General features: G+C 40.2%; 1 protein-coding gene across 1 annotated transcript in view; it reads right to left on the minus strand.

Annotated features, from left to right (window-relative positions):
• Positions 1-960: 960 nt before the first annotated feature.
• ARMC6 (armadillo repeat containing 6) overlaps positions 961-13,221 on the minus strand; it is a 21,385-nt gene continuing 9,124 nt past the window's right edge. The window contains exons 2-7 of the mRNA XM_018568411.1: positions 11,355-11,437; positions 10,501-11,071; positions 7,525-7,670; positions 4,344-4,475; positions 2,264-2,401; positions 961-1,358 (exon numbers count right to left, since the gene is read on the minus strand). Of these exons, the coding sequence (XP_018423913.1) occupies positions 1,146-1,358; positions 2,264-2,401; positions 4,344-4,475; positions 7,525-7,670; positions 10,501-11,071; positions 11,355-11,437 (1,283 nt within the window). The 3' untranslated portion in view covers positions 961-1,145. The remainder of the gene's footprint in view (positions 1,359-2,263; positions 2,402-4,343; positions 4,476-7,524; positions 7,671-10,500; positions 11,072-11,354; positions 11,438-13,221) is intronic.

Raw genomic sequence — 13,221 nt, forward strand, 5'->3', positions numbered from 1 at the left:
TTCAGCAGGAGTGCTAAGAAGGTCTTGCTCTCTTATAGAAAAAAATGGATTACTATACTGGTGAATTCCAGATTTGCACAACCTAACATGTTTGTTAAATATGTATACTGGTATGCTACAAGTATATTGAAGCTATCATTTTCTATATTGGAAATGCTGCATGGCTACATATGATGTGTCTTCTCATTTCAAGTACCGTACTAACTTTCCACCATAAAAAGGCAAGTGTATATAGCAGTTGTTATACTGCCTATCTTAACTGATCTGCAACAGGTAAAATCAAATAAATAAAGATATGTGAAAATCACAGGCGCCAAAACACAGTAACTGCTCCTGAAAATGGTCTTCCAAAAGTATATACAGGGGGGCAGCTCCTCACAGTCAAGGGAAACAGAAAATCTAATGAGGACAAAGCAAAAGGAGCACCTCTATAGTATAAAATTGATTTTTTTAAGGATAAAACACACAGCTGAAAAGGTACTTACAAACCAGCTTGTATAAACAAGCAGAAAGCGATATAATCTTCGGAGACCATCAAGATGAATACATGAAAATAGGGTGAAGGAAAGTGCTAGTACTAAGCCGAAGCCATCTGCACACTGACCCTCCTTCAGTTGACGCGTTTCTGAGGACAAACCTCTTTCATCAGAACCTCATGACAGATGTTTGTCCTCAGAAACACGTCAACTGAAGGAGGGCCAGCGTGCAGATGGCTTCGGCTTAGTACTAGCACTTCCTTTCCCTCACCCTATTTTCGTGTATTCATCTTGATGGTCTCCTAAGATTATATCGCTTTCTGCTCCTTTATACCAGCTGGTTTGTAAGTAACTTTTTATCTGTGTGTTTTATCCTTAGTAAATCAATATTACACTATGGAGGTGCTCCTTTTGCTTTGTCCTCATCAAATAAAGCAATATATATGTTTAAAGTTCCGTAAATAAAGTTTAAAAGGTCCAAACAGGGAGGATAAAATCAAAAGTATCAGAAGATGCAGCACATTGCAAATCAGCAAAAAACACACATAAACAACAGTTATTAAGCAGGGGTCAAACATAGTTCTTTTATATGTGGGCAGGAGAAGGTTGTCATAACTGCCCCTATAAGCTGCCAGCTTTTGTTTATCATGGGTATAGAAAATACTAAGGCTATTGCGCCAAGCTGCCTTTCTGGCCAGTCCATAGTTCTTTGAGTTCTACTGTACAGCCAAGATCTCGTAGCGCTGCCTTGGCTACATCATCACAGTCCTTGTGGGTGTTGCGCGCCTGTAGAATTAAGGACTCGGCTCCCATTTCCAAGATGGGTTGTGAGAAATCCTGGGTACGTGACACCAAATTCCGGATAACCATACAGGCCAGTCTCTGAGGGAGAGAGAAGAATGATCTTGTTAAATAATATGGTAAACTCATTGAGCACATCTCTGCAATACACACACATTTCTCCATTGTTTATCCCTTAAAAAACTCTGCAAGTTATATTTGGGGGGTGGGAGCTGACATTAAAGCAGATCTTGCATTTTAATGTAAGGTCCACTTTCATACATTTGTATGTTTGTTATATTAATATTGGCAGGCTGCTTTGATCTACGGAATTGTTCTTGTGTTCTAAAGTTGGTTGAAGAGGATACATAGGGGTGTATAAATAAACAATTTAAAGAGCTATTCATACTTTGAAAATCTGTGACCATTCGCTTTGTGCGAATGCAGGCAAAAAAACGAACATTCTACGTATATTTTCTCTTACAATTGAATGTAATATTAGGAAAATATCACATTATAACCATTGGATGGAGCTGAGGAAAATATCACATTATAACCATTGGATGGAGCTGAGGAGCATAGGAAATAAATACTTCTTTCCTATGCTCCTCAGCTCCATCTAGTGGTCACAATGCGGTATTGTTGGGAAATTATCTGTTTGTGTGGTTAGCATATTGCCATACTATGTGCAGTATATTATGGGCTACACAACTAGTTTGGGGCACATGGATATCAATAGTGTATATAGTTGATATTATCTTATGTATTAGAAAGAAGACTATACTGTGCATGATATAACGTTAGGTTTTTATGTTTCTCTAGTTAAAAGAACACTTGTGGAGCTAAACACAAAATGATTTGAGTAGGCTTTTTTGCATATGCTGACACAGTAAATTATGAAAACATTTATAGAGTAATACAAAAAACAAATACTTTAATTCATGCTACATACATTTGTTCTGTTTAGTTCTATTGCAACAATGAGGGAATAGTGGATTTACAGTTACCTGCAAATTGGCATCTTTAGGGTGCACCTTCATTGCTTGGAGAGCAGCTAAGGCCCCGCCTCCTTCCATAATAACTTTACAGTTCTCAGGCTTACGAAGGGCTAACATAGCAAGAGCTGCACAGCCCTGTTCACAGACCTGCAAAAAGAAAGCACACTTTAGATCATCCATCCTATTTCCTTAGTTCACGGTGCAAGTTAACCTTTTAGCTTTAGTCATTTCCAGTACACGCACATTGGAAAGAAAATATTAAAACTCTGTACTCACCAATTCCTGCATGACTAAACAGGGCCCCCCAGTACAATTGTGGGCAAACATTGTAAAGGGTTTGAGGGTGCAGAATTTTAATGCCAATATGCATGCCAGTAAAATTGTGGGCAAACAATGTAAAAGGTTTGAGGGTGCAGAATTTTATTGCCAATATGTATGCCAGTAAAATTGTGGGCAAACATTGAAATTCTGCACCCTCAAACCCTTTACAATGTGTGCCCACAATTTTACTGGCATGTATATTGACATTGAAATTATGCACCCTCAAACCCTTTACAATGCCAATATGCATACCTGTAAAATTGTGGGCAAACATTGTAAAGGGTTTGAGGGTGCAGAATTTCAATGCCAATATGCATGCCAGTAATGATGTGGGCAAACATTGTAAAGGGTTTGAGAGTGCAGAATTTCAATGTCAATCTGCATGCCAGTACAATTGTGGGCACACATTGTAAAGGGTTTGAGGGTGCAGAATTTCAATGCCAATATACATGCCAGTAAAGATGTGGGCAAACATTGTAAAGGGTTTGAGGGTGCAGAATTTCAATGCCAATATGCATGCCAGTAAAATTGTGGGCAAACATTGACATTCTGCACCCTCAAACCCATTACAATATTTGCCCACAATTTTACTGGCATGCAGATTGACATTGAAATTCTGCACCCTCAAACCCTTTACAATTTCAATATGCATACCTGGAAAATTGTGGGCAAACATTGTAAAGGGTTTGAGGGTGCTGAATTTCAATGCCAATATACATGCCAGTAAAGATGTGGGCAAACATTGTAAAGGGTTTGAGGGTGCAGAATTTCAATGCCAATATGCATGCCAGTAAAATTGTGGGCAAACACTGACATTCTGCACCCTCAAACCCTTTACAATGTTTGCCCACAATTTTACTGGCATGCATATTGACATTAAAATGTATTGCTGTTACCGTAATTACTCTCATTTGGACCTTCATTAGTTGCAGGCAGACATTGAAGCCAGCAGCTCCCATTTTGCTCATGACCATGCAGTAAAAGAATGTGGGTATTTATTTTATTGGGAGTCCGGCTCTGCGTGTATAAGTGGAGACAGTGCAGATGCCCCAAACACTCATCGTCCATTATATGATTGACTAATAACAGAATACCAATATTTCCCACTGGGAATTAATTACATGAGTGAAAGGTGAATCACACATGGGTATCAACTCCATTTATAACATACAAAAGGAGGCATACTTATAAAGCACATACCCAAGCTTGAGTACAATAAAGCCCAAGTCTACGCTTGGGACCCCACCCACACACATGCTGGAGCACCCCCAACCTTTTCTTTTTTTTTAAAGTCACGTGACATTACCGTTCTTCCTGTAGGCAGATCCTAAAAGCTGCAGAGTGGCCCTAGATAATGATGGCATGAGTTTTACCCAGAAAAAGGGACCAGTGCTGGACTGCTGAGCTGGTAAGTCTGCAGGGGGACAACTCTGGAGGTGAGGTGAGTGTTAAAGGCAGAGTTGCTTTAATTTTATTTTTTCAGATGCTGTGGATTGCCAATTTTTATTTGGGCTTGAAAATATACTAATGATTTGCTTTTACAGCTGTCATGTCTGCAAATTAAACGCTTACTCTACTTGGCTATTATGATATTAACACTGGGATTTTCCCTCAGCTCTCACAGGCTGTGAAAAGAGAAATGGAATTATAAAACAAATTCTTGCAAAGCATTTGGACTACACTGTGATTAAGCCATGCAGTGAGTTATCACAGATTCTTGTTTTTTTCCTTTCAGTAGTTCTGTATAACATTATATATTCATTCTTACCTGAGCATTAGAGAGGTGTCGATTCATCGCAACAACAATCAGGTCTGTTCCCCCAGAAGTGACTATTGCATCTTTCACATCATCATTACCAGCAATCGCCCTGATGGCACTCAATACCTGCTTTATGAGCTCCTGAGAAAAACAGGATTTAAAACACCACAGTCATTTATATAGATCATTAACTTAAAGTAAAACTCCAGGCAGTAGAAATTGTAACCCTTGCAGTGGGGCCACCCCCGCACTGCAAGGGTTAAGTGCTCATTTTGATCTGGGAGTGAAAGTACTCACCCAAATCTGCTAGACGCTCTCCCTCTCCGCTCCAGCAATGTAATGTCTCTCAGCGTCCTCACGCCATATTACACTTATTTGGACATGATGACTCACTGATTATTAGACCACCGGAGAGGGAGAGAGGATGCAGGGAACGGTCTGGCAGCCAGCCAGGTGAGTATTTCTTGGGGTTTTTTTTTTAACCCTAGATGAAAACGAACACTTAAAGTGACATTAAACCCTCAGATTTTTTAACATAAACCAATACTGTAATCCATGGTAGTTTCCCTTCTCTTTGCTGCTCTTCCTTTTAAATCCTCATGTCTTCTCATGCTTGGGGAGAACTTCCCTTTCTTCCTGTAGTGCTGGCTCAGGTTGCAAACCTATACACAGACACCATGTATCCATTCCTGAGACAAGGCAGTCTGCTGCAAAGGGAAGTTCTCCCCCAGCATGAGAGGGGGACGAAGCAAAAAAACTGACAGGGTGTTCCAATTCTTTCCTACTTCTAAACTAAGAAGTACTTTTTGGAATACATATAATTTAACTTTTATAGAGTAAAAAGAAAAAACAGAATTTTTTTTTATTTTTTTTTACAAAACATGCATTATTATTAATATTATTAAAAAAAACAATCATACTAAGTGCTAAACCAATAAGGATATCTGGTTTTAAATAAATATACAACATATATTGTTGTGATCTAGTTTGCAAAATCCATCATACACTATATACTTGACCAATAATCAATAATAGTTGAAAATAATCTGTCCACTATCATCAGGTGACCTAAGCTCTTCTAAAACTATTGCGCTCACTCTTAAAGCATACCGAGATATTGCTGGTAACCATACGACCCAGGATTGTCTGCTCAGTGCATATAGATGCACGTTTGGCCAAAGCAATGGAGCATGTTTATGGAAAGATATTTTATAAGTCAGATGTTTCAGTAGTCAGATCTTCTGACAACCATCACATGCCACGGCTATCCCAAGAACTGTCCTGCAGAATATGCAACAGACAGAAGAAACACATTTATCAGCCTTTACATCCTGTAGTTACAGGTAGTGCCATCACTTTAATAATAGTCAGGAAGCAAAGGATCAGTTCCTTATCATGTACACTGCATAGCTTTGTTGTTTTGATTTTTTTAGGCCAGGGAGGTTAGAAGATCTGGGGGAAAGGACAGACCACCTGATCTTATTTTAACCCCAGGCAAGACTTAGGAGCTGAAGTCATACAATTAAAAGATTATGCTCAACCATTCAAACAGTATGTGGTTTGGTGATTAGAAATATAAGCACGCATCATAACGATTTCAAACATGACAACTAGACATATTTAAAACACATTTCTTTTGATTTTTGGAGATGACTAAATACAAAATATGACTGGCTTTGAAAAGCCTCTAAAATCTTTTCTATGTTCCCATAACTGTAATTTCCCCGTGAAGGCAAAATAGATCACCATTTACCTCACAATTTTAAAAAATAACTTCTTCAGAGATCCAAAAACATTTGAAGAAATATTCTAGTCTAATGAGGAATTGTTAAATTCATGAATACAGCCAACAGATAAAATGACCTACAGGAGTATTCACAAAAGGGTGAAGAGTTTGGAGAAGACAGGAGAAGTGAACAATCTAGCACAACATAGCTGATTTGGAAAAATTCTCCAATTCAGCTCACTTTCCAGTTCAGCCATGTTGTCCTAGATTGGTCACTTCTCCTGTGTTCTCCAAACTCTTCACTCTTTTGTGAATAACCCTGCTAGTTTCCTGACAAAAGGAGAAAACATGCAACCCAAGATAGCCTTAAAAAATTTAGATTCCCACTACCACAAATATATCACATGTTGGCCAACTACGGTCATTTTTAGAGCTAGTATGCAAGGTATTGTCAAACAAGGCATGGGAAGCTGGGCACTGCCAATGTAGATATGTACCAATGCCAAAAAGGTTTAATTCTGCACAACCAGGAGAGGGTCCTTTTGATGCCTCTTCAAAGAGTAAAATCCTTTAAATTACATGTTTGGGGATCCCTTAAAGATGTACATGGTGTTACAGAATGGTACGATGTTCTCACACAGCATATTCTGCATTTGGCTTTGGATTCTTTTAAATAAACTTGGCTTACATACAGCATCATCGCCCAAATCGAATTCAGTTCAGTTAAAAAGAGGCTTTAGCAGGGCCAGGATTTTTTTTATCAAGCGGTAGTAGGCCTGCTTGGATCGCTGGATAAATGCTGGCCAACGGTTTGCAGAGGCTGTCCCTGTTTTCAATTATGCTAACCTGTCTTGTTGCTGCTTAATATCAAACTCTCATTAGGAATTAGGAGACCGTATATAATAAAGCAGTGTAAAAACTGACCAGCAGCAGGGCAGTTTTAATAAGCAAGACAAGTCGGAAATGTATTAGAGACATAGGTAAGTGTTTTACAACAAAAATTAAGTGACCCTGCAGATAATAAAGCAATGTAAATATTGGTTAGTGGCTGGACAGTTTTAATGAGAAAGACTAGGCCAAAATGTAACAAATACTTAGCACAGACAGCTGTTTTACTACAAGAATTAAAAGAGCCAGTCTTCAGCTGTTAGAGCACTTTAAAATGAGCCAGGGGTAGGACAGTTTTAATCAGGGTGAAAAGCAGTCTAACCAGTCAGAGCCTTATCAACATAAACTATAAAAATATTTAAAAGTTTTTCAAAAAAATGAGTTTGCTTTGGACGATTGCTAAAAGTGACCGCTACCCTCAATATGAACTAATATTAAAGACAAAGAAGCCCCTAATAAGACAAAAAAAAAAAAAGGAGAAAGAAAAGGGGGAGATTCCCCAGACATACACTCTAAAGTAGGCATTGCAGTGGAAGCTGCTTGCCTATATTGCAGTGGATAATGGCTGTTTATTACCTGATGATCGATGCAGTCAGCTAGGAGAGCCACCATAAAATTTAGACCACCCAGGTCAACAACATCTTGACAGAACTCATTACGTACACAAAGGCGGGAAATTGTAGCACATAGTTCACTTAGTACTCCAGTGTCATCTGTAAAAGCTAGAAGACAAGACAATACTCAATTCGACAGGAAATCACCACACTACAAGTAAAGTCCCACCAAGGGAGGGAGTCATTAGAAGGTGGTGCAGAGACACACTTCCTCCAAAATGTGGCACAACTCAGAGACAAAGTAGCTTGCTTGAATATAGTTTACAAGAGGATTTGGCTGGCATATCACATTGGTGCACTAACAATGGCACAGGGAAGGTGGGATGGGACTCCTTTGACTGCTTGCTATAGAGCCTCAGAATTACTCTGCTTTCGAAGAACACATTACTGCTATGCTTTAAAAGAGTGGATGAGCTAGACCTGATATTGTTCAGTGTTTAATTCTACATAACAATAATAGATCTCTTTATGTTTCTTATTAAAAGGAGAATTATGAGGCGAGTGATTTTCACTCAGCCTCATAATCTGAGCCGACCTGTGACAATGAAACTGTCACAGGTCAGCTCAGAGATCGGGAAATGAGCGAACACATACCGGCGCTCGCTCACCTCTCGACTTCCCGATCTACTGAGCCGACCTTTGACAGTTTAATTGTGTGAAAAGCACTCACCTCATAGTTCTCCTTCAAGGCCTACAGGCACCTCCAGAGATGTTTGAAGACATACTATATGTATGATACACTTACAGTCACAATGTATCTTTGAAAGCCAAATAAAACAATAATTAGTCAGGCACGCCCATACATGTTCAGTTCAGTAACCCTATGGAAAAAGTAGGAATAACAGATTTTCTGCCTGCATGAAACATTGTTGCATAAAGCTCACCTTCAGGCAGATGATCTCCTGGAGAACGATATGCAGGAAACTATCTGCCTGCCCTCCCATGAGTTTACTGAATGCCCAGACCAGCCCTAATCCTTGCCTAAAGCTGCTAGAAGCATATCCTTAATACTTTGAATCCTTCATTTTCCTACACAGCAGAATAAACGATCAGCCTGCTTGCAAGGAGATTTTTCCACAAGTTGGATAACCTCCATGTGTAATAATAATCACTATCTGAGGTAATCGGAAATGGCCTAGGGATCACAACTGATGCTCAAAATCGGGAGCATTGCTTTTACGTTATTCGGCAATATGGTAGATGTGTAACAAAATCTCCTCTTTGCTGGGACAAAATATTTCAATACAGACATTTGTAAATGTTGGTAGCTCTTTTACATTCAATATTTTTAGGCTAACTGGTCATTTAACTAGGTTTTGTTCAAAAGCAAAGTAATTACGCTAGTTTTACACAGCAGTGTTTGGGGTTTCTTACTGCTAATACTAATGCATACCCTTGAATAATGTTTATCTAGAAAATGATGGTTTCCCAGGGGGCTTAAATGAGAAAACAGGATTGTTGTACTCCCTGTGATAAAATGTGTTTATTGGAGCCCTTTGAGAGACACAGGAAGTGATATACTGTTGGCTTATGCTGACATCTACAGGAGGGTTGGACACTAGCAAACAAAAAGTTGTAGCCATACCAGCACAAAAAGCTTATTTTCTTAGTCATGCATTGAGGGACACCGAAAGTCATATACTGTCGGGATGATCAAAACCAGTCCAACAGGGGTGAGCAATGGTAAACAACCATTAAACATGCCCAATGTGAACAACTGTAGACTGTATGAAGTTCAACATCGATACATGGACATCAAACACCTGGAGCTGACAACAGATCAGGCCAAACTCCCTAAAGATAGCCCAAAACATGGAACTGGTCAATCCAATCCAACCAGGATATGGATCAGAATCAACAGTTTCCAAGAGGAAAGGAATCACCATCTAAGCGTGAGTAACATGCTTGAGATGGAAAACCTCTCCAAAGACTAGGATCATATAAAGGAATTGAACAATGTCCTGGTATGGGAAACCACAGTCTCCCTAAAGGAGGCTGTAAGCCTTGGCTCACCTGACCCCAAGATCTTAGAAGAAGGGGGTACATGACTGGGGAAAAAAAACTGCCAAGACATATATCCACCTCACTACAGCAAGGAGCTAAAAGAGAAAAAAAAAAAAAAGACACACCTATCCTCCCAGGACACTAGCAAAAAATTGTGGAAGTGGGAGGGGTTATCCTGGGCTAGCCTACAAAATGTTTGTGCAATCCTCATGTAGGAAGAAATATTACTCAACACTATATGACTTCCTATGTCCCTCACTTGATGAAGAAATAAGCCACAAAATATGTTGGTTGGCTTAGGGCCCATTAACACCATTGGAATGCAGTGATGCGTATGTTGGTGTGATGCACTGCCAATTATTCTAAATGGTTTCCCAATGTACCTAGGATACAACACACTACCATTCAAATAAAATGGGAGCATTAATGCAAGGCACCAGACAGCAGTGGTGTTAATGGGCCCTTAGAATGGTCATAAAATGGACCTGATAGGGTCCTTAGAATGGACCTGATAATTACAAACAATTATCCCAGTATTAAGCATCACTTGCAATTATCTTGTAGATTCTAATCTCCTGGGATGTGAAAACAAGTCCAAATCATACACAGACATTTTGTTTTAACTTGTTTAGCTGCATCTGCCTCAGCACTCAGCCAGTGCCTCTCTTTCACATAGATCCCATGGCTTTAAAGAGGAGGTGACAAGGAAAAAGGCTGTCTCTAGAGGGACCCTATGCTGAGTAGAGGTATGCATTTTAGGACTTTATTGAATTGGGCCCTACCATAAAGGGTCATTTAGACTGGCTTTAAAGCATGCAAAGCCTGATAAACTCTTATTTGTTCCTTTTTGGTCTGGTTTTTGTTATATCATTTTAATATATATAAAAAAAATGTTTTAAATAAAAATACAAGCAGGACAATATACACTTCATACCTTTTGCAGCTTCTATCAACAGTTTCAGGCCTCCATTCTCCAAAACAATCATCTTTGCGTGATCATGTGCTTGTCCAAACGCAACCCTAATGTCATCATCAAAGGTCATGATCTTCAAAGCAGAGCAAGCTTCACGCACCAAATCTGGATCAGCTCCATGGTTTGATATGGCTCTTGTAAGATGTGGTAAAATGCCTGCTTTGACAAGGTCTTGACGATTCTGCTCATGTTTCAGGCACATGTGCCGAGTGAGACGGGTTGCCATCAAGGTCACCTCAGCATCATTTGAATATTTCTCTAAATTACGAATTAACAGCTCCTTTCCAACACCCTCCATCAAATCAGGCTGTCCATCAGTAAGACAGGACATAGCATAAAGAGCATTCAATAGTACTTCCCTGTCGTCCTCAGAAAGTTTCCAGGCTTCAAGAAGAACTGAATAGGCAGACTTCTGTCCTGCTAGGTAACGATGTCCCATGCCCTGTTTGCACTGATCTCCAAACTGGATAAGAATTTTAGAGCAAGGGCTTGCAGACCCAGAATCCACAGCCTGTCTCAACAAATCCAATGTCTGCAATGAAAACAATGACAGAAAGAAATAACTGGTATATATTTAACAAGCTTTTATTTACTTGATTTCTGTATTCAATAATAATATTATTACAGCAAAATAAAAGATTCACCTTTCTGTCCCTCTGACCCCTTGTCACTGGGACAGAAAGTGAAGGGAAACCTCCCAACAGGAAACAATGACCTGTTCTAACCTTCCCTATGTTAAAAACAAAACGCACGCACATTAAAAAGACTTTTGGCTGCAGGGGATCCATATTCCTAGATAAAGAAAGCACACCTACCTGCAGAATGCCATGGCCTGAGGCAGCCTCACTCCCATCACTTTGTTTTTGAACCTCCTTAATTATGTTGGTCAAGTCAACACCTAATTAACCAGAAAAAAAAAAGCAGTTATAGCCGTCATTATGTAGATGTTTATGAAATTGACTAATGAGGTACTAGAAACAAACTCTTCTGTAAATACATTTTCAAAATTAAGCGTATTAAATCAAAACCAGTCAAAAATAAAAATGAATAGCCCATTAAATTATAAAATAGAAAAACAACTTCTATTGCAATATTCAACTTCAATCCAGAGATTTCTCCCGCAGTACTTTTTTCTGCCAGAGATGATCTCAGTCAATGACCAGCATCATACAACCCACTTCCTTTGAGCCAAGGTCGCCCGGGGACCCTCCCCAGTCTGTCATCACTTTTTAACCAAGTTCACAAAGTATAAATAATAGAGGCAGAGAATGCTCAGGCCGCAACTAACTGGGCCTGGAGGGTGGTAGGTCACTGACAGGATTGCGTGGCTTGGGCGAACTTGGTTCGAGCCAAGCCCTTGCATGACTGGTCAAGAAATGTGTGCTACAAAAATCCTTTATGTCCCAGATATATAGAGGATGTTACTATCTAACTGAATTAACCACTTGCTGTGGGGGGTAGCCATAAATATATATATTAGTGGTAAATACATATATAGTGGTTATAGCAAGAACACAGCTGCTGCTGCAGCTGTGTTCTTGGTGTAGTTTTAAACACCCGGCAATGGCTGTTAAGATACAAGAGATCCGAGCGATCCGGTGTCTATACTGCCTTCGGATCATTTGTACCGTTCGGTGGAATGTGCTGCCCCCTCCGCCTGCTTTCCCGGGCTCCGCTGTCCCCCATGCGGGCCTGGGACCGGCACCACGGGTCTCCCCGCAATGATCAGAGAGAGTTCAGCAGGTTCCAGCCACTGAACCCTCCTCCTATCACTGAACTCAGAAGTGACGTGTATTACATCACTTCCAGTGTCACTGTGCACATTCTCCGGCTCTTAAGAGTCATAAGAAGAAGAATCTGGGGAAGCATGTCTTGTCTCCATAAAGAGGACCTTTCACACCCTTTTTGCTATTACATAGGGGGTTGGTTAGCCCCCTATGTGATAGTAATAAAGTTGGTGTAAAAAAAAAAAAAAATGTAGGTAACATTAAAAGGAGAACTATGAGGTGAGTGATTTTCACTCATCCTCATAGTGCTAGCCGACCTGTGACAATGAGACTGTCACAGGTCGGCTCAGTAGATCGGGAGGTGAGCGTACATATACCGGCTCTCGGGGCTGGATTCCCCCCTCCCCGCTCCGATCTGGCGGAACGGACGGGGGAGGGGGCGGGTACAGCTGGCTCTGCCTCTAGATAGGCAGAGCCAGCTGTCAGTCACGCAGCTGGGCGGATCCCGGCACAATTGTCGGGATCCGCTTCAGCGTCTCAGTATACAGCGAGCTATAGCTCGCTGTATACTGAGCCTAGGGTGACAGGAGGACGCTAGTTTGTGTCCTCCCGTTACCCTAAGGAGAACTATGGGGAAAAGACTTAACCCCATAGTTCTCCTTTAAAAAAAAAAAAATGTTTAAGTCCCCCCCCCACATACGCAAGCATGCATCGGTGCGCCTATGTGCAAAAACGAAACATCGGCGGGAGAGAAATAATTCTATGGCCATCAATCACTGTTCGCACTAAATTGATGAGCAGTAAAAGCTTTTAAAGTGTCCCCTATGGAAAATTTGGGGTACGTTTTTTGCGGCTTCACGGGAGAACACAATTTTAAGGCTTGACATGTTTGGTATCTGTTCACCTGACGTGACCTTTTATATTTTACAAAAAAATTGGGTAAAAAAAAAAAAAC

Source organism: Nanorana parkeri, unplaced genomic scaffold (genome assembly GCF_000935625.1).
Source record: "Nanorana parkeri isolate BGI_ZX_2015 unplaced genomic scaffold, ASM93562v1 scaffold1183, whole genome shotgun sequence".
In the NCBI taxonomy this organism is placed as follows: Eukaryota; Metazoa; Chordata; class Amphibia; order Anura; family Dicroglossidae; genus Nanorana; species Nanorana parkeri.